The 22806-nt window shown below is 40.7% G+C and overlaps 1 protein-coding gene across 1 annotated transcript in view; it reads right to left on the bottom strand.

Annotated features, from left to right (window-relative positions):
• LOC108792214 (bifunctional heparan sulfate N-deacetylase/N-sulfotransferase 3-like) overlaps window positions 1-22806 on the bottom strand; it is a 223105-nt gene that overhangs the window by 111435 nt on the left and 88864 nt on the right. Inside the window, exon 3 of the mRNA XM_018562936.1 lies at window positions 2783-2870. Coding sequence (XP_018418438.1) covers window positions 2783-2870 — 88 coding nt within the window. The remainder of the gene's footprint in view (window positions 1-2782; window positions 2871-22806) is intronic.

Genomic DNA, 22806 nt, shown 5'->3' with positions numbered 1-22806 from the left:
CAAAGGGCCCTGGTGCAAGATTTTTTTTGCCCCCCCCCAAAAAAAAAAACACAGCGCTCAGCCGGCTGTCACTTTCTCTCCTCCTGGCAATGGAGAGAGAGATGCAAGATGGGGGGGACAATGTGTATATAGCGAGATGGGGAGTTTATATATATATGAGAGGGGGGTAAGGTATATGTAGAGAGGGGTGCAATGTATAAAGAGTGTGTGTGTGGGGATATACAGTGGTGGAACTACAGCCGGTGCCTCGGCCTGTGGGGGCCCAGCATAGATGGTCGGACTTGCTGGCCGCCGGACAGCACCGGATCGCTGTCCAGCGGGCCCCCACTCCCGATGCAGAGATGGGGGGCCCGCTGGGTACCGATCCGGCGCTGGGACTGTGCTGGGCCCCCTAGAGGCCCGAGGCCCTGGTGCGTCCGCACCGCCTGCACTAGCAGTAGTTCCGCCACTGACAGCAATCACATGTTATCATGCCGCTTGGATCAATGTCTCTGTGTATTGAGCCATCTGAGATGTCATTTAACAAATGGGCGTCCATTTTCCCCAATTTTTTTACAATACAGCAATAGAGAGGTGGTTACATAGCATGCTTGGGGATGCCTTAGACCTGTTTGTGAAGTTGCAGGCTGGAATGTCAACACAGCTCCCATGTGTTGTCATTGACCAAATATAGTCATAACCATATTTGGTCAATGACATCACCCAGGTTCCCAGGTGTTGTGTTGACATTCCAGCAGCGCCAAGGAACTGTCATTTGTGATGGGAGTATTGGCAGGAGAGGATTATCGTAGCCATAGGTAGTTGTGCAAGCAGAAGAGGGCTTCAAAAGTCCAACTTGTTGAAATCTTGAAGCCCCCCTGAAAATAAGGTGGATGCCAGATATCCAGCCCCCTTCTCTATGTAAATATGTTAGGGGTACAAAGTACCCTATGTTACTCTTTCAAACAAAATAGTTAAATACTAAATAAAAACACCCATACCTTAGAAAAAAATCCTTTATTTAAAAAATAACCAAATTAACAATGTCCCCTGATGAAAATACAACGTCAATCATGTCTTCCTGCAATGTAGATGCATTGTGGGCAATGCCCAGATAACCCGCTGACACGATGAGCCATGCCACCACCCATGTCATGATCATATTTGGCAAATTACATCAACTATGATCACCGCTGGCTTGTTTACAATGTAAAACAAACCTGTGGGGAGCTATCATTTAGTGGAGGCAGCAGCAAGAGATTTGGGTGGGTGGGCAGTCAACTTGTCAAAATCCTAGCCAAACTGAATTCATGGTTGCAAACCTGAAGCTCATCACACATGGGATCTTCAATAGAATCCAATAAGCAGCAGTGGGCTGGTTTACCACCCACCCAACACCTTTCTTAGCAGAGAAAAACTTTACTGTGAGGATGTTGCGCACTTTCTGCACAAAACAATTTATAATAATATATTCAGTGCTGAAAAATTGTTTCCCTGGATTGATTGCTTGAGTTAGTTTATTGTTAAAGTTGACATTTAATGATTTTTAAGAGACATCATTATGTTGCCTTTTCAGGGCAAGGTGACAGTGTTTTTGGAAAAGGCATTTATTGGTCCCCCGTATACTTATTTAACTGAGCTCCTTTGTAGCTTCTTCCTCTTCTACAGGTGGTACTGTGAATTGCTGTGTCGGCAACCCGGGAAAACAGTGACGTCACTCCCCAGGTCAAACTCAGCCATACCCAGAAGTGCTGGGTATTCTTGCCAGCTGTGGAGGAGTAAGGAGCTGCAAATGAGCACAAGTAAGGTAAGCATATTGTTGCCAGGGAATGCCCTTTCCAAAGATGCTGTCACTTTGAAAAAAGACTTGTCTATTTTATCAACTGCTTGATGTCTATCTCTCAATTATTTTACTATTTGTTTGAAGTTAGTTGGTGAAGGGGGTGGGTGCATAACATACCATGGTAAATTACAGTTGCCATAGCCAGACTTCTGTTGAACTACTGTTTAAACACCCATAAAGATCACAATGTAAGAACAAACTCGGACAAAAAAGGCATTAAAATATTATGACAGATTTGTGACATGAGACATACAAGTGCTAATGTTTTCTTAATAAGAAAAGCCTTTGAAAAGTTTAGGAAAATCCATTACCATTTCTGCAGAGGCAACACATGATATTCAGGCCATCACAGTAGCTGGTCATAGACACAAGAGTGTTCAGACATATAGATGTAATTTAACCTCCTCAAGTGTGTCTTTTGGACAGCATTCATATAAACATGAATGCTGGGCTTGGTGAGAGTTCATGTTTATGCCCAATCAATGGGTAAGGCAAAAGGCACAGCCTCTGAGAATAACAGCCATATCTCAGGAGCAGTGACCAAGCAGGGAACATAGACAGGAGATGATCCCTAGATCTAGAAAATAAAAATCATCAGATAAGACAATTAATCCATGCAGTAAAGCTGCAGTTATTTTTAATATTATTTCATTCTGCTTTGTGTAAAAACATGTAAACTGAGAATTTAACATTTTGTCTCTTTTACATTATAAGTCACTAACCCAAAACAAGTTTGTAGATAAGGAAAGTTATACAACAAATTAGCCCTTATGCTTGTTTTGGGTTTGCAACTACACATAGCCATATAAATATTATTCAGCAAATAACAGACTGGAAATGTGCATAGAAACCTGACAATCACTTTGCTTTTACATCTACTGACCATGTGATTCAGAGGAAAATCCTAATAGACAAAAGTTAAGAGTTTTCTATTTTCCTTTAAGTTTTCAAAATGCTTACCTGTGTGGTAGAACTTCCCAGAAAATCCCAGATTAAAAGTAAAATTTGTAACCATAGATCTTAGTAATTTCTGTGTGTCAAGAAGAGCCTAAGAAAAATTAATAGAAGTCAGAAGATATCCATAAAGTCCAATAATTTACCATAACTCAAACTTCTGTCATCCAATATTCACCATTTTTGCCCTATAGCACTGAGGTTACGCCCAGCGGGGATTTTGTAACCTGATAAAGGTATATTCTCTATTAGTAAGTCCATATGGCTTAAACACACCAGAGATGGGCAGTAGTAGGAGCGGAAAAGCTATGTGATAGTAGCCTGCACTACACGGTGGAATAAAATGCTTACAGTGACTAGCAGCGGTGTGCTGTTGTCTTCCATCAAAATAATAAAAATAATAATCACTGCAAAGGGAAAATGCTCTTAAAAGAACTCTGTCAGGAGGTAGCAATATCCAAAAAGCCCAGGTGGTGAAACGCATGAGTGGCGGTGGAGTGGGAGAGAACTATGGTGGTGTATACCTTGTATTTTGAACTTTGCATGGAATTTACAACAATAAAGTTGGATTTTTTGGACCTCGGTTTCGTGCGGCTGATTGGAGAGATAATGTAACAGCAATACCCTATATAGGAAGAAGCTTTATACTACAGAGGTACCTCGGTTCACGAACGCTTCGGCAAAATGTTGCTTCCGTTCGCGAACTCCGCATCGGGTGATGAACACAACCGCAGCCATCTTCCCTGCTCTGACACATGGTCATGGCTTCCTCTAGTCGAGATTGCGGTCTGATCACAGTTTAATGCGATTGCGACCTATTCGGTTCGCGACCTGAATCGTGGAACGAATAAAGTTCCTGAACCGAGGTACCACTGTATTTGGCACTTCTGTGTGTGTAAGCATGTTCCCTGCTGTAGTTCCCCCCACAAACCCCTACTTAACCTCACAGCAGTGAGGTAGAGGTCAGGGGAAGGAACCACACTGACCAGCAGGGGTCACACTGCCCAACACAAATAGAAGTGTCAGACAGGTGTGACGGCCAAAGAGAATAAAGTTTCAACACATCAGGTGCCAGAAAGATGAGCATTAAGCTACTTACAGGGCTATTCACAAAAGGGTGAACAATCTAGGCCAAAATAGCTGATTTGGAAAAATTCTCCAATTCAGCTCACTTTCCAGTTCAGCTATGTTGTCCTAGATTGTTCACTTCTCCTGCCTTCTCCAAACTCTTCACCCTTTTGTGAATGACAGTGTTAGTGTATTTCTGTTGTAAGGTTTTTTCTACTTCCTGACATAATCTTTTTATAGTTACACTAAACTCGGGAATTAAACGTTAAAAATGCATTCAAGTAACTTAACAATTAACATAAATGGAGCTTATCTGTGCATCACTTGGCTGTAGATCCTCAAATCATCTCTGAATTTGTGCTGACACTGTCCTTCCTTCTGGATGGTGACTGCTTTTGTTCCCCATGGTACCTGTATGTGTTGGAAAGTAGCCACCACTCCAAGCTTGCTCCCAAGATGGACTACAATTTTGATACAAATGAGTAAACTAAACGTGAGATTATCACGTGAGCAAGTTTTGAGCAGTGGCTACTTTACAACACAGAGGGACCATGGGAAACAAAAGTAGCCAAACTCCAGAAGGAAGGACAGTGTCAGCACCATTTGGGAGATGATTTGAGAATCTACAGCCGAGTGATACACAAATAAGCTACATTTTTGTTAATAGTTCAGGTACTTGAATGCATTTTTAGATTTAACTCCTGAGTTTAGTGTCTCTTTAATACACAAGCTTAGTGTAGCTAAAATATATATGTTTTAAGAACTCTGTCCCTATGTATAGTTTGTAAATATACAGTATATCTAAATGAGGAGCATCCATACTGTCTGCCTTGCAGTGCTACACAGTGGCTTTTCACAACGAAATCTATGGATCATTTAACTCAATAAAATAATGCACTCCGTGTGTGACTGATATGTTATCTCAACCACTGTTAAGCAGTAAAATATATTTATTTTATTATAGCTCCTCTACCCCCAATAGTTGCTAGTGTGCAAATGTCTACATTTTATGCAATAACAAAATATATAAGCATGTACATATAAAATGTAAGCACATAAATACTTTATCCTAAGCATTGCAAAAATTACTCTATATACATATACATCACTAAAAATACACAATACATTTTAAATAACACCTTTAAGTAGAACTCTAGGGGGAAAAATGTTTTTTAGTTTTAAATAATTTGAGGAGCGGTTAACAGTTAGGAAAAAGGCCTCTGGGAGAAACACAGCACCAAAACATGAATGTGTGGGTGCGGGTGTCCCTGCTCGTACGCAGACAGGATGGATCACCTGCACATACAGGCAGTTCAGGTGAGCGTAGGCCAGCATACGGCCACGTTCTCCCATAAAGTAGGGTAGGCTGCTGCCTATAATCACACGCAGCACCTGTCCTTCCCGGGAGCGGCCCGATACAGCTGTGCAAGCTGCATGGATCTGTATGGGCCCACCGTTTCTCGTGTGAATGAGGGCTTAATGTCTGGAGGCAGGTTTTTACTGGTGATGGGAGTCTTTCTACCAAAGAGAAGCTTAAACAAAGTGCATTTGGTTATTTTATTTGTACCTTCTCATGTTTGCTATTTTTTATCTACTTCACCAAAATTAAGTTAACAATTGTTCCTGTATTTGCTAAAATTAATTAAATTATCTATATAAACAAAGATATCTATATATCTATAGTCAAAAAATCTGCATTTCAATAAATTATATAACTATAAATAAACTATATAAATTATATAACTAGAGTTGTTATACAATGGAATGATATAACTATATTTAAACCATACAAACTATATAACTACAAATCATATAACTAAAGAGATAGTAATATAGAAATATTGGAGACGTTCCTGCTGGACCAAACTAACATGGATCTAAATGTGATTGCTAAACAGCTGAATGGATCTAGGGCCTGGAAAATGAGAATGTTGCCATTTTTGAAGACTGTTCGGTAAATGAGACTATAAGTATTTTCCCATTTCATGTTTAAATCTGTTGGGTTATATTTCTATCTGAGTTGCTGATGGGGAGATTACCTTTCACTTCCTGTCAGAACAGGACATTTTTAAAAATCTCTCTAACAGGCACATAACAATGAATTCATTTTTTTTTTAAAGTTTAGAACATTGGAAAACTTTGCAAATAGTGAAGATAATATGCATGTCTCCAATAAACTAAATTGGAGGAGGAAAATGCAGAAGACTATTCTCTATGGTCAGTTATCACCTCAAGCACCAGTGATTGATCCAGGGTGAACGAGGCTGAGAAATGTCCAGTGTCCAAATCCAAGTCATCAGAAATTATTACCATGTTGGGAGACATGAAAGAGAATATCTGTGAGCCTCATCACAGAATAGAACAAGGAAGAGAGGACAACATCCTTGGTTATCTACTCTCACTAGTGTATCACAAAAAATAAAGTCTCTGACTTCCCTTAAATTTGACCTCATGTAGGTGGTCCAATGCCACCTTCACATGACACTTCCATTGCCTCATACAGTATACATACAGTTACCGCATCATACTATACATCATATCACATCATATCATTGTAAGAAACTTACCTTTCCAGCATCCCGAACAAGGAGGGTAGCTCGGCCTCCTCTCCGCCGACTTCACAACTCTCCTCCCTCCTTGTCAGTTTAAGCCGACAGTTTCACTTGTACGGTGTTCCTGCAATGAACACAGACGCCGGACAAGGCAGCTGAACCCACACTCTCCATTCTGAAGTAGTGACACCAGCCTGCATGCCTCTCTCCATCTTGCACTTCTAAGCAGGCTGGATGATCTCTCTCTATCCTGGACTTCATAATCAGTAGCAGCCCTCTTCACAGCAGTGGCTCTGAGTCCACCCAGATTCAGCCTCCAGGTCTGCTGCCATTAACCCTTCCAGGACATCCATGTGCGGTACTAACAGCCTGACCCAACAACCACTACATACCTGTTGCTTCCAAGCTGAGATCGCCCTTAGCAACCACTTGATCGTGACTTCCAATCGGTTTGGAAGAGGACTGTATGTACCAAACTCACCTTATCTTCATACTTAAATCATGAAACATACCAAACAAACCAAACAACATACCTATTATACACCACACTAGGAACTCCATTTACATATTCACCATATTCAAAGCCTCAGGGTTTAGTGCAGGTGATTTATTAGAGAGAAGAAGTTCTCTCACTCTTACTATATCATCTACCTTACCCGAAGAAAATTTTTACTGTAACTCATAACTTACTGCAATGTATGCATGCCTGTTTTACTTTGCTTTGATGTTTCAAAAAATACAGGCAGCACCTGGGAAAAGGGAGAAAATAACAGGGATTCTCATACTCTTAAAGTAAAACTTTTTTTAGCAATTTTATTATATTATTCTGCAAGTATTTCATATGTCGTTCTGGGATAATACATATAATTGGTGTATGTGTTTGGTTTACCTGTTGCTGTCCGCCCGTTGTGAAAAAACGGACGGACAGCACAGTGGCATTGGCGGGTTGCCCATCTCCAGACGGCTTTTTTTCTCTGCTCGCGTGCACCCCCTAGCCCCCTAATGTCTCCATAAAGAGGACCTGTCAGTGTGACTTTGCTATTATATAGGGGGATTGTTATCCACCTATGTAATAGCAATAACAATAAGTGTAAAGAAAAATTAAAAAAAGTTTAAAAAAAATAAAATTCACATATGAAAAAAGTAAAAAATAATAAAAGTCACATATAAAAAAGTTTTTAAAAAAGCGCAGGAAATCGGCAATTGCACTACACATGTTACATATCATCGCGAACATCGGAGGGAGAGCAATCATTTAAGGGCCATCAATCACTGATAACACTAAACTGATGAGATTTAAAAGCTTTTAAAGCGTCGCCAATGGCCAATTTTGGGTATTGTAGTACTTTGAGGTTTCGCGCGTGCGCAATTTTAAAGCTTGACATGTTTGGTGTATATTTACCCGACGTGACCTCGTCTCTTATATTTTACCAAAAAATTGGGTAATAAATGTTTTATCATTTAATATAGAGGAAACTGTTTTTTTAAAAAATCGATAATTTTTCCTTAATATATTAAAAAATAAAACCCCCAGTGGCGATTAAATACCATCAAAAGAAAGCTCTATCTGTCCCCAAAAAATGGTATAAAATTCATTTCAGTACAGCGTTGTATGATGGAATAAACGTCAGTCAAAGTACTGCAGCGCTGAATACTGAAAAATGGCCTGGATGGGAAGGGGGTTTAACACCCCGGACTTCAAGTGGTTAAAGTTGCATTCATGTACTAAGCAAAAATAACAAACAATTTATTTTCTTAGATATGATTACAAGATTTAAATGACAGCATTAAATATTATGTCTGCATTAGTTCTAATTTTCTAGGCTTTTGCACTTTAGATTTACCTGGTTATCCTGCTAGTAGCACACTTCATGACCTACGATTACAATACTCATTAACTGTTCTGTATCTATGGAAGTGTAGCAATGTCAGCCAAAAAAAAAAAAAGTGTTAGGATAACTGAACACCTCTCCCTCTTCTCATCTCTCCTTTCTGCATCACTTCACTGCAGGAATGTTGCAGAAATAGGTGCAGATGTATTCTTGTTCTTGTTCTTGTTCTTGTTCTTTTTTAATTTTCCCTAAAATGCAATCAGGGTATTTAAAGTGAACACAAGTTGTTCCATTTCAGTAACATTGAAAAGTGAACATACACGTTACAACTTACAAGTTGAAATTAAACAATCCTATTGGGAGTAAAAATTACAAAGCATATTTTTGTTGTTGAAAATAAAAAACATATATGTTTCACTGAGCAAACTCTTTGTTTTATTAAGCATATTTTGCCAGAGGGGGAAAAAATAAGAAAAACAGAAAACAGAAAGTGTTTATTTTAAACCTTTCAATATTGTAATTGAAGCTCTTCTTTAGGTGACAGAAATGAATTGGCAACTGTCTCCCTAGAATTCCAAGCCTCATTGGTGCTTTGTATAGAGGGCAAGGAAACATCTTCCAGGTCATGGAAAAGGTAGCCCTCAAAATTTTATCCCTCCCTCTGGTGTACAGAGTTTTGGAGAGTACACGTACTCTTGATAATTGTGTTGCTATTGCTCGGGTCCATTTGAATAGCCCCTGTAAAAAATTATCCTCTTATTGGCAAGTATCCCAAAGGTGCACTCCATAAATCTCCGAGCCTGTGTCAGATGATATCGGAAGTGTCAGAAATCTTCATTTTCATATATAGTCCTCATTTGGGAAAATGCTTTATTACAGAGGTTGACAGAGCAAATGCCTCGGAGAAGCTGCGGCTTCTCAGTATACCGTGAGCAGTAGCTCGCGGTATACTGTGGCGTCTCAGTATACGGTGAGCTGTAGCTCGCGGTATACTGAGCTTAGGGTGACGGGAGGACGCTAATTTGTGTCCTCCCGTTACCCTAAGGAGAACTATGGGGAAAAGCCTTAACCCCATAGTTCTCCTTTAACAGCTTCACATAAGGAAAGGGATCACCATTTTCAATTAAAGGCCTTGCAAATGCTGTGGTAACACTTCCTTCCATTATCCTCTTCCTATGGCTCTCATGCTGGGAAGCAATCATGTCAATTATCTGCCCCTTTTCTCCTTTTGGTCAATCACAAAATTCCTCATACGCATACCTCAGAGCACTCATGCCTCAGTGCACTGGCAGTACAACGCTAACCCGAGATACAAATCGCTTCTATATACAGTTCAACACACCTGCACAGAGGTAACAATTAATACAAATACAAAAACAAAGACTTTATAAAGATGAAAGGCAAGTACTATTCCTGTTTGTAGCTGTTGTTTCAAATATTAGTAGTGACACACACTAGCAAAACTCATTCCCTATATGACCAGCTTTACTGCAGTGATTTTTTTGAAAGTGTTCAAACTGCAAATGTAGACAAATAAGCAGAGTAAAGAGTAATGTTTTCCTTGTGCTGTAAGTCAGCCTTGCTAAATTCAATAAACATAATTCTTTTTTTTAAAGGCTGTACCCAGTTGCTAAAAAGTGTCAGATCCTGTGCTGCAGGTAAGTCTAAATACGCATATCATTTATTTTATCACTACCAAACACATGTCTATCTTTAGCAGCTCATAGCTGCTTTATATTCATTCGTTTAATTTGCATTTCCTTCCTAAGCAAAGAATTCAAATCAATCTAAATCTTCTTACCATTTCTTAAATTTTTTTTTAAATCAAAGGCTGTCACCCAATTACTGCAAAATAAAAGCCAGATAAAGAAAAGTTACAGCCTTATTTAAAATTAACAGCCTGCATATGTTTTGACAATCCTGTCATAACGTGTATGTATTTTGATGATCTAACTAGTAAATTGTTTTATATGTTTTCAAGTGTCCCATAGGATCAATATATTCAGTGAACATATGAGGTATGCACATTTCATATGGTAAATTACTTGAATATAGTTATCTGCTAGGATCCTCATAGTCCCTGTGTAGCCATTAATTATACTGAATTATACTGTCACCTATTCAAGGCAAAGCTTCTGGGACTTTACTACCAAAATGTGAAACAATCAGTTAAGAAATATCCTTCATGCTCTAATATATGAGAATATTTTTTATAATAAGGGACTGGATGCAAAGATGTTACTGTTAAATTATTTCTTATTACATAAGTATCAAGTTAGAGTTGGGTTGAATATAGTTTGTGTGTATGGTCATACAAATTAGCAGTCAAAACAAGTTTCAAGGTGCTAAAGTGGATTTTTACAGAAACTTGAAGGAAATATGAAGGCTGCCATCTCCTTCTAAAAATAATAGTTCATTGAGTTACATGTTGAGCTTATGGCTTCACAGCAACACTTTCTAAACCATTGACTCAGAGCAGCTGTGCAGATTAGGAGTTCTGACTTTGCCTTTCCTGATCTGCATGCTTGTTCCAGGTCACTGTTTCCAAATGTAAAAGCCAGAGACAGCTAGGTAGCTAGATATTTTGAAAACAAGCTTAGCAATGGCAGCTACTGTTTTTCTCTCAGTACAGTTCTACCAGTTCCCAGTTACTTTAATAGAATCTTAACATGCAACTATGTGCTTCTCCTGGATAGTAACAGATGTTCAGCAATCAGGTTGCACAAATCCGTCTCTTCTAGGAACAGCTAAAACCCATGTTAGGCATTATTTTTGCTGCCCCATTTTCATTTGGGTGATTTTTCTTCACTTCCTGCTTTAGAAAAACATTAAATGAGTTTAAGAATCTCTAAAGTAAAGGGAATCCCCTGTTAGATGGCTTTCAAAAGAACAGTGTCCCTATTAAAGCTTGTTCTGGTGACAACCAAACAGTAATTTTTCATCATGATGTGTCCCGTTAACAATGGTCAAATAGAAAAGGTGAATCTCCCCAGTGGAAAAACAGACACATTAAAACCTTGTAGAGGTTCTAACCTTTCCACAACAACATTTTGGGATATCAATACTCTTTAAAGACTTCATTCAGTGATCTGTCTCCTAACTGTGTGTATTGTTTGTAGGCAGAACATTTTGATTCCACTGTCTTTATAATACAGGGAGGGAATTTCGCACACCTGTTGCTCTCATCACTATTTGACCAGAATGATATTGTTTTAAATAGAAACCAAATCTCCATTGGCCTTAGAGGCATTACATTCGTACTATTAGAGATCAATGGCAATGATCAGTTTTTTCAAGTGCCAGATCTTTTGCAATTTTTCCTGATGTTATTGTCTGTTGTGGTGAGTGAAATTCAGTACCATGCAATAAATATTTTACAGATATTGTCATTCTTGAGGAACAGAAGATATTGCAACCTCAACTTGAACCAAGTTGGCAACCAACAAGCTGGCATCCCCCCTAGCCCCCTTACCCTCCCTACTGCCTGCATTCACCCCTTCTTCAACTGCCCTCTGCTGTGTTCACAGAAGTGAAGATAAAAATTCCCATGAAAGTTTCAAGTCAATCAAGTCAGCGCTTACACAGGGGTAAAGACTTTGACACTGCACCCACAGTTTAACACTCTGGCCTAGCGATTGGCCACTCAAACACCTAGCACAGCATTATGAGAGGAAGGGGAGAGAGATCACCAGCTGTTTTATACTCAGAAATACCAGATATTTCTCTTTAACTTTAACATAACTAAGCACAAACTCAAACAAAATCAAACTCTTTCCTAAGCATCCACGTGTATTGAGCCATTGGGGTTGATTTACTAACCTTATAAACACGCCACGAACAAGTATACACCTCTGTAGTGTGTTCCCTCCCAGCATGATCTATTGGTGGAATCTAGACACCTTTGTAGTGTGCACACACCCAGCAGGTGTGTTGTGCAAAGCCCTGCATGAATTGCAAGGTGATGTTTTGTAAATTAGCTCTACATTGTGTTGCTTGCGTTGATGAATGCAGGAATGTAAATGCATGAGCTAACCATTTTTGTCTAAACTGTGAAGCAGCATTATATATGCATCATGTGCATGATTTTTTCATATATGGCATTAGTGGAAATATGCTTATAGAGACTTTTTGGTTGATAAATACGTTTTGCTGTGTAAAAATCACACGCACCTAGTGCGTGCGTGTGTTTAGGTTAGTAAATCAACCCCATTGGCTCAATTTTTAATGCTTCCAGGTGCTTCTTTAAAGGTTTGCATGCTTGTACACAGGCAGATAATCTACAGGAAAAGGCTGTTGTAGACCATGTATGAGCTAACAGATATCTACTTGGATATCAAGCTGGGGAATAAGATATGATTGTATGACATCCACATTAACACATCTACAATTTGTGGCATAATTTACAAATCTTGGGTATTTAATGCCCTGATCTGTCAAATTGGACAAATGTCATTAAACATTACTAATCTGCACAAAAAGTACCCGGCTTAATTGACAAGTAAAAATGTAATTTCAAATATAAGCAATGTTGAAAACATAATGTGAAGTCAAATTAACTAATTTCATTTGCATGCTGAATGGATACATTGCTTACATAAGCAAATTGTAAAACCATTCTTGCTAATTAGTTGAAATTTCTAAGCCTAGTAAAGGTGAATGGCTTCCTTTGACATATTGATTAATGCTGTGCAATGATAAGAGCATTGCTTATTAAATCGATTATGCATGGCCAGTGCATCCTTTGTGGCTGAATGAACATGCTTGCCCTGATGACATCACATACAGATGATACAGCAGAAAAACAAGTCAGTATTTACTTGAAGAGTTTTAAAAAACTGCCAGGTTGTCACTTTATAAAAACATAATGAATGCATAGGTTATCTTAATATTGCAGAATCACACCCAATTTCTACAAAAAATACCAGGGGCAAATATAATACTAACTAAATAAAAGTATTACCTGTGAAGTCAAATTGAAGATTTACTTTTAATCATGTGAAAAACAAATTTACCAGACATGTAAATTTAGTTTAATTTCGAATGGATATTCATATGAATTTTATACAATTTGGACATTCGGATGTATTCAAATTTCCAAATTTGAACAAGCCCGAATGCAAACAAATCCGAATGTTCCTTTAATGAAAATTTGTATCCATTCATAAATTGGACATGTGACTGTGGCCAATCAAATGTTTTTTTTGGCTGTTGGGGGTTGCATTACAGGCACGGTCATGTGAACTAAATCAATTTTTTGTGTGGCTACACATCAACAAATTACTGTTTTCATCTGCACATTACTGGGTATTATAAGTGAACAATACCCACTCATGGAAAACACAACTTAGCGAGTAAAGATTCTGAACTCCTTTAGTAAATCAGCCTCCATGTGTAAAGCTACCTCTGACAGCCACCAAATCTAGTCATTTTTGCCAGTTTGGACAATGAGCTCACATGTCTGATAGGTCTCTAACTGTCTATGGGAAACAGTCAAGCAGGTTAGAAAGCAATTAAAATATGATATACTTTTATCCCGGGGAAAGTACATGATGTTGACAAGAAAAGGTCCAATTTTGCATCTCACAAAAAATATTCAAACGATTTGTAAATGTTTAATACAAATAAAGTATTTAAACCCATGTTGGTTTATATTTCTGCAGTCTCTGTCCTATTAAAAAATATTTCCCTTTAATTTCAGTCTCTGAGATGCAGCAGGAAGTGTGAGAAAATCTCTACAAATGAAGAAGAAATTCCCTCTTAGACAACTGTCACAAAAACAGGTTTTCCCATTGGAAAATGTTCCACTAATTCCTTGTTCTGGGAACAACTGTAATATATTGGATTTCACCTGATACTGGGGGGCCTCCCTTCTGCGGAGGTCATAGTAATGCTTCTGTCAAACTTGGGCTCTTGCGATGTTGTTCCTCAGGAGAGGAGTAAGATCTTGTAGTTTCTGGACATAATCCTCTGTGGCAGGGTTATTCGAGGGAACCCCTTGGGGAATGAACGAGGGATGAAATACGTAATTAGCGAAGAACGGGGTGTGACCCATGGTTGAACTGGTACTATTATTGTAGGAGAATTCTGCAAGGGCGAGTAGCTCGTGCCAGGCATTTTGTAGGTGGGTACAATAACAGCGCAGATATTGCTCAAAACAGCGGTTCACCCTCTCGGTCTGACCGTTTGTTTGGGGGTGATAGGAGGTCGACAACCTATGGTGTTTCGTAGTCTGAGGCAAAGGGCTCTCCAGAAGTTAGATATGAACTGCGAGCCCCGAGCTGATACAATTCTTGATGGGAATCCGTGCAATTTGAACACATGCTCTATCAGTACATTGGCAGTGGTTTTGGAAGTGGGTAACCCCACAAGTGGCATGAAGTGGGCCATCATCTAAGGGAATCTACAGCAACAAGGATGGTGTTGAAATCCTCAGAGGGCTACAGCAACAAGGACGGTGTTGAAACCCTGAGAGGGCGGTAGATCCACAATAAAGTCGATGGAGATAGCCTCCCAGGGTTTCTCCGGTATGGGCAGACTGGTGAGAAGGCCAAACGGAGGTTTGGACTCGTGTTTGGAACGAGCACAGATCTCACAGGAGGACACATACTCATGTACAGTCTCTTCCAACTTCGGCCACCAGAAATGGTGGCGGATTAGGTCCAAAGTCCTGGAGATACCTGGATGTCCTGCCAGGGGTGCGTCGTGGCTGAGTTTCAGGATGGTACACTGGAGAGAGGGGGGAATGTAGAGTCTGTTGTTCTTATAGTTGAACCCCTCCTCGTCTCCAACCATGGCCTGAGAGGGGGAACTCGAGGCCAAAGCCTTCAGTAGCTCCTCTTTGAGAATAAATGTGGTATGGATCAATTTCTCCCATGGTATGATTAAGGAGTCAGGAGGTGTAGGGAATGGCGGGCCATAAAGTAGGGATAGCGAATCTGCCTTTCCATTCTTCGCTCCGGGTCTGTATGTGATGAGGAAGTTAAAGCGATCAAAAAAGAGAGCCCACCGTATTTGGTGAGAGGAGAGGGTTTTGCTCCTATGTATATACTTGAGATTTTGGTGATATACAGTGTATATAATGATGGGCAGAATAGTTCCCTCCAAGAGATGCCTCCAGGTCTCCAGGGCGGATTTTATCGCCAATAACTCTTTCTCCCCTACGGGGTAGTTCATCTCTGCCGTTGTGAGTGAACAGGAATAGAAAGCAACCGGATCTAGTGTTCCGTCAGAGGAAGTTTTCTGGGACAAGATGGATCCAATGGCCAAATGAGAGGCATCCACTTCTAAGGTGAATTGCGAGTGGGGGTCCGGCAGTTGGAGAATGGGAGCAGTGGTGAAACAAATCTTCAGAGCATCGAATGCGTCTTGGGCTAGAGGGTTCCAGGTGTACTTTGAATGAATACTGGTCAGCTGAGTTAGGGGTTTCACCACTAGAGAGAAATTTTTAACGAATTTCCGGTAGAAATTGGCAAAATCTGTAACATTCGTACCTCCTCACGGGCCAGGGCCGAGGTCCGTCGCCGTTCCTGCGCAGGTGCGCCACTTGGCCCCGCCCACTCTCGCATGGGGTCCGTCACCTCTCCTGCGCAGCCGCGGCGAGACTCCGCCCACTCTCACTCGAGCCGTCGGCATAAAGCCGCTGTTCACTGATTGATCGGTGTCCCACTGTTGTAGCAGGACGCTGATAAACACAGCTCCCACTTGCTCCACTCCTGGACCCGTTGATCTGAGGAACAGATCCACCCTTCATATCTCCAACCCCAGAGATATCCACAACTGCAAGTATCCTGGCCATAGCTGTATGGCTACAGAAGCTTAACCATATTGAACTGCCTTATTTGATTACTCAAGCTGCATACTAGTGAACTGAATATTGATTACGCTGAATACTATTGAACTGCCTATTTGATTACTCAAGCTGCATACTAGTGAACTGCACATTGATTACGCTGAATACTACTGAACTGCCTATTTGATTACTCAAGCTGCATACTAGTGAACTGCATATTGATTACTCAAGCTGCATACTAGTGAATTGCACATTGATTACACTGAATACTATTGAACTGCATATTGATTACCCAAGCTGCATACTAGTGAACTGCATATTGATTACACCATACCCACCTTATAGGTGTTATATAGGGTTATCGTGCTACTATACGGGGTGTGATATGAAGCAGCTCCCTCTTCGCCTTTTCCACATTCTAGGCACCAGAGGTGAAAGCTGCGATCTGATACCCGTCCATCCTGAATAGAGGCCATATCCGCAGTTGGGGTCCATTAGAGCTACTTCCCCCAGGGGCAAGATATTACAAAACCCAGGAACCGCTGTAGTGCTTTGCAATTCTGGGGTGTAGGCCAATCTTGAATGCATTTGATATTGCCGAGATCCATCTGGATACCCTTTTCGGATATGATATACCCAAGGAAAGAAATTATGCTAGTCTCAAACGTACACTTCTCCAGCTTCCCATAAAGGTTATGTGCCCGTAACCTAGAGAGAACCCATCTTACATGCCTGTGGTGATCCGTGATGTTATCGGAATATATAAAGGATGTCATCCAAGTAAATGACTACACAAAATGTCAAGGAGGTCCCGGAAGATGTCACTGACAAAAAACTGAAACGTGGCAGGCGCATTACAAAGGCCGAAAGGCATCACGAGGTATTCATAGAGACCGTAGCATTTGCCGAATGCCGTCTTCCACTCATCCCCTTGTCTAATTTGAATGAGGTTATAAGCCCCTTTCAGATCTAATTTAGTGAACACTTTAGCGGTCTGCAAGCATTCAAGCAGTTCGGGTATGAGGGGAAGAGGGTATCTATTCTTTACTGTAATTTTATTCAGTTCGTGGTAATCAATAATGGGGCGCAAGCTTTGATCCTTGTTGCGGACAAATAACATGCCGGCCGCTGCTGGGGAAGTTGAAGGCCTAATGAAACCCCTCTTTAAGTTGTCATCTAAGTAAGCTTTGAGATGGTCCAGTTCAGGCTGGGATAACGGGTACATGTGTCCGAAAGGGTTCTTGCAGGAGGGTAACAGATCTATGGGACAATCATAAGTCCTGTGTGGGGGAGAATTTCTGTGTTTTTCTTACTAAATACGTCATTAAAGTCTCGGTAGGGTTCAGATATAAGGTGGGTCTCTGCAAGGTCAGGTGAAGTAGTCTGGAGAAGTGTAGTCTCTTTGTAGCAGGTGTCGTGGCAGAATGGAGAGTCAAACCTAAGGGTCAGGTGGTTCCAATCTAACGTGGGTTTATGGGTTTGAAGCCAGGGGAGGCCCAGTATAAACGGAAAGTGTTGAGAGGGAATCACATCGAAACACAAGTGTTCCATGTGACATGAGTTGGTCACCATTAATAGGGGTTGTGTTTGCAGGGTTACAGGACCAGAATTCAGGGTAGACCCATCAATCACTCCGACAGACACAGGATTGGGTTTGGTGCAGAAGGGGATTTTATTGTGAGTGACTACACGTGAGTCAATTTAGTTCCCACATGCTCCAGTGTCAATCATGGCTTCGAGGAGGATTCTGGACTGGTCCCACTGTAGAGACAAAGGAAGTTTAAGGTAGTTAGTCCCGATGGAGTTAGTGGTTATGACCTTATAGATGTGTGATGACTCACCCGTCTTCTTCTTTCTTAAGAGTGGGCAGTCCTCTACTGTATGATGGGGTCCCCCACAGTACATGCAGAGTTGTTGGGCCAACCTACGTGATCTCTCTGCCTGGGTGAGTGGTCCCCGTATATTACCGATCTACATGGGTACAACCGGCTCGGGAGGAGTGCTCCTGGGGAACGAGTAGGTGGCCCCTGATGACTTTTCGGCCTTCCTTTCCCTTAATCTCCTGTCAATAGAGATGCAGACTTGGATAAGGGCGGCCAAAGTCGCAGGCATCTCTATACAAGCTAGCTCGTCCTTCAGCGTCTCTGATAGGCCGAGTCGGAACTGGTTCCGGAGTGTGACGTTGTTCCACTCTGACTCAGGAGACCAGCGTTTAAACTCAGCTATGTAGTCCTCAACATAGAGTTTACCCTGTTTGAGGGCACGCAAAGCGGATTCAGCGGAAATTTGTTTGCTGGGGTCATCGTACAAGAGCGCCAGAAGTCGGGGTAGGAGTTGAGGATAGGGTCATTCTTCTCTAGGTATGTGTCGGCCCAGGCACGGAGGCTCTCCTCTAAGATAGGAGATGGCTGTGCAGACCTTTATTTTGTCTATGGGGTAGGTGCGTGGTTTCATGTCAAAAAGTAAGGTGCATGCGTTAACATATTCACGGTATCGTCCCCTATCCCCAGAAAATACGTCCGGGGGGCTGATCTTAGGCTCCGGAGTGTCATTTTGGGGGGAGCGGTTAGAAATGTTTTCAGAGATGTAAGACCTGAGATTCTGGTTTTCGGTCTGTACATCAGACACCATCTGAGAAAGTGCATCCAGCCTCTGGTTGAAGGCACCCATATGTGACACCATATCTGATGGATCCATTGCCCTTATGGCTATTAACACAAGGGGGTTCGTACAATCTGTAATGAACCAGGCCCGTCTGGTTGGGGTTGGACTGGATCTCAGCTTCAGTATTGGTGGAGCCGATTGAAACGTAATGCGTTTCTAAGTTAAGCAATCTGGTAAAGTCAGTGGAAGGAGGTAGAAGGTTGTAGCAGGTTAATATCTGGGGTAGCACTATATCGATAACCCGGTATTTTGTGGCATAAGGTACAGATACAGTCTTTTATCCCAAGGGAAGTAATTGCTTTGAAACAGTCAATTGAGTATGGTTTAAACAGCTGATGCTGTATACTTGCAGTTTATCAGGATTCGGTCCCACAGTGCCACCCGAAGGCTATTCAATGAATTGCTGGTTTTCCCCATGCAAAGGAATCGTTGCTGAGGAAGTTACTGGAAGAAGTTTCAGTATGCCCGGGTTGAGTGGGAGGAAGTGGCCGCTGAGGCCAGATAGAAGGGGCACACGTCCGTCCCAATAGTAATAGGTTCGGTGGGGAGACTAGGAGGTCCTTGCCTGGCGTCCTTCACACATGTACGAACACCAGGCAACTGAACCCGTCGGCTTTAAATAGAGGAAGGGGGAGGAGCCGCCTGACGTCTTTGCTAAAGACATCGCTGGTTCTCCGACGGAGCCGAGGGAAGATCCGGAACCGGAGGACGGGTAAGTTCGTTACAAGGAGCCTATCAGAAAAATCAGGGAAGCAATGAGAGGGGAGAGACAATGTCTGGAAGGTGACAAAGTTTCCTGGTGTCCCTACATGTCATTTTTGTATCCCTTAGTAGAATATTTTGTTTAATAATAGTTGGGAGAAGATAAAAAGTGGTATGACGGATGCCTGAGAGGGACCAAGGAGGAACAAGATAATGCTCTATCGATGTGTTTGTGAAAAAAGTCGAAGAGAAAAGCCAATCATGGACATGATGGAAAATGCATGCCAAATTATATAATGTTATATTGTGTAGATTAGCACCTAAGAGAGATTTAGGGGATTGGAGTTTTGTCAGAGCTATTCTCGACCTTTTACCACTTCAGATAAATTTAGAAAAAGCACTATTGAGTAATTAGACATCCTTATGTTTAGGGAGAAGGGGGATTGTCTGGAGAGGGTAAAGAAGATGAGCAAAGCTGACCATACAAATAAGATGACATTTGCCAAGGGCAAATAAGGGGAGGTTTAGCTAAGAACGTAATTCTTGGATTATGCGGTATGTGATAGGCGAGAAATTAGAGTGCATAGTTCAGCAGTGATATGGGGTATATGGATTCCCAAATATTTAAGAGACCGTGATCAAATTTGGAGAGGGTATTGGGAAATCCAAGTTGTATCATCAGCACATGCATCATTGCAGAGGAACAGTAGTTTACTTTTGTCTATATTCATTTTTAGACCTATAAAAGTACCAAAATGTTTTATAGGGATGTTCAGATAGCAGTGCTGATACTTGGCATTTTCACAAAAACTACCAGGGTTGCAGCTGTTGCAGCTGGGACTTAGCTCTGGCGCTCCACCACTGTCCCGAAATCAATAGTCTGTATTATATGGTAAATTAGTTGCGCTTGATCTAAATAAATGTGGATTCCAAAGTGGAAAATATCATGAATAACACACAAACATCTATACAAATAACCAAATATTCTATCCTAATGTGTGATCGATATGTGTATGATCAAACCCTCAATATGGACCAATCTCTTAGTTCCAAGAGAGAGCCATAATCAGTGTGGAAATATCCAAAATTCTTATTTAGGCATGTGATACGTGAAACTTGTATTCATCCACCCCACATTAATAATTTTTGTGTGACAAACGCCCCACGATCATTTAGTGTGGCTCTGAGTAATCTGTGACAAACATAACACAAAACAAATAGCAGTCAATTTTTAAGAATTTTTGCAGTTTATATGAGACGGGATACGAACGGTTAATCTCCTTCTCTCAGTGATATTCAGAGGAATAATCCGTTCGGTTCCCTGATAAATATCCTCCAAAATATGACCAACCAGTCACTGATTGAGAAAAAAACGGAACATTCCAAGGTTCTAATAATCCATCTTCTCCTTTAGTCTCCAAGTCAGGCAATCAGATGTAATTTGATCTTAAATCTTGATTGTTCCAACGCCTCAACGCCCGCACCGGCAGCGTGTATCTATAGGTATCTCACAAGGGATACAAATGGAGAAAGGAGGCAAACAATCTAAGTGCAGTATTCAAGTAACTTTTTTTTTTTAAGTATATGAATGCACTTACAAGAATCCAGAACTGATAAGGCTTTGACGCGTTTCGTAGATTAACTTTCTCAAAAAGATGACTCCTTTTTGAGAAAGTTAATCTACGAAACGCATCAAAGGATGGTCGGTCTTCACTTCTCATAGCTGATTTTCTACTATACGTTCTTAAAGCCTTATCAGTTCTCCATTTGTATCCCTTGTGAGATACCTATAGATACATGCTGCCGGTGCGGGCGTTGAGGCGTTGGAACAATCAAGATTTAAGATCAAATTACATTAGAACCTTGGAATGTTCCGTTTTTTTCTCAATCAGTGACTGGTTGGTCATATTTTGGAGGATATTTATCAGGGAACCGAACGGATTATTCCTCTGAATATCACTGAGAGAAGGAGATTAACCGTTCGTATCCCGTCTCATATAAACTGCAAAAATTCTTAAAAATTGACTGCTTGCTATATTGCTGAGACTATTCCGCTTTATTCTTTTATATTTTATTTTTTTTTTATACTTTTTTTTTGCTTGTTGGTACATGGTTGGTTTTTATATTATTTAACTCCCTGTATACACTTTGAGGGGAGAATTAGAACATATATTTGATTTATTAATTCATATTTATTCACTGCCTATTTTTGGTCACTGAGACACCAACGAGTGTGTGCATATTATTATTATTAGGAAGATTATATTTTCACGATTAGGTATTTGAAATCACTACTGTTGTCTACTAGATCAAGTTCACACATGCAAGAGTGTTAAAAGCAGGGGTTATTCATATAAGGATTGCAACTAGGTTGCTGTATTTGTTTTGTGTTACGTTTGTCACAGATTACTCAGAGCCACACTAAGTGATCGTGGGGCGTTTGTCACACAAAAATTATTGATGTGGGGTGGATGAATACAAGTTTCACGTATCACATGCCTAAATAAGAATTTTGGATATTTCCACACTGATTATGGCTCTCTCTTGGAACTAAGAGATTGGTCCATATTGAGGGTTTGATCATACACGTATCGATCACACATTAGGATAGAATATTTGGTTATTTGTATAGATGTTCGTGTGTTATTCATGATATTTTCCACTTTGGAATCCACATTTATTTAGATCAAGCGCAACTAATTTACCATATCAGACATCTTTGTCATACATAGTTGCTGCTGGTCCTATAAGCTATTTAGAACCTATTCCTAGCGCAGTGTACCTTGGAACCAATTGTTTTAGAAACACTGTCACATGACAATAAACAAAATTGTATCAGTACTTGTATCTGTAAGTACTTGGGCAAGTATCAGTACTTGTACTTGAACAAATGGTATTGGTCATTTATATATATTCCGAAGTGCAGAAGGAGTTCGACTCAGCCGATCCAACATCTGGATCGGCTGAGCCGAACCTCCGGCAGGCTTCACACTGCTGTTCGGGCTATTCTGAAAGATCCCGAACAGCAGTGAGAGAATATCCGAATGCCGCCGAGCGGCATTTGGCTCGGCTGTTCTGCTCGGTCCTTCAGAGGGACCGAGCAGAACAGAAAAAGAGTGAAAAAAGTAGAAAAAAAGTAAATAGAAAACGATTGTGCAGAGCTAGCAGTGACAGCTAGCTCCACCTAATAGTTTCCTATTGTCCGGCGGCTCTGCTGCTGTAAAAAAAATTTTGTAAAAAATGTAAAAAAATATCCTGGGCGCTCTGGGAGCCCCCCGCTCCCGGCCGCCAAGAAGAGAAACCCCGCTGTGTCTTTTTTTTCTTTATTCTGACACGAGCGATGTCAGAATAGAGGAAAAAAAAAAAAAGATGAATTCTCATTCAAAAGCATTGGGAGTTTACTATTGGCTATTTCAATTTGCA

The sequence above is a fragment of the Nanorana parkeri genome, unplaced genomic scaffold (genome assembly GCF_000935625.1).
Source record: "Nanorana parkeri isolate BGI_ZX_2015 unplaced genomic scaffold, ASM93562v1 scaffold614, whole genome shotgun sequence".
In the NCBI taxonomy this organism is placed as follows: domain Eukaryota; kingdom Metazoa; phylum Chordata; class Amphibia; order Anura; family Dicroglossidae; genus Nanorana; species Nanorana parkeri.
Note: the sequence above shows the minus strand (reverse complement) of the source record. Positions and strands in the feature narration are given on the sequence as shown.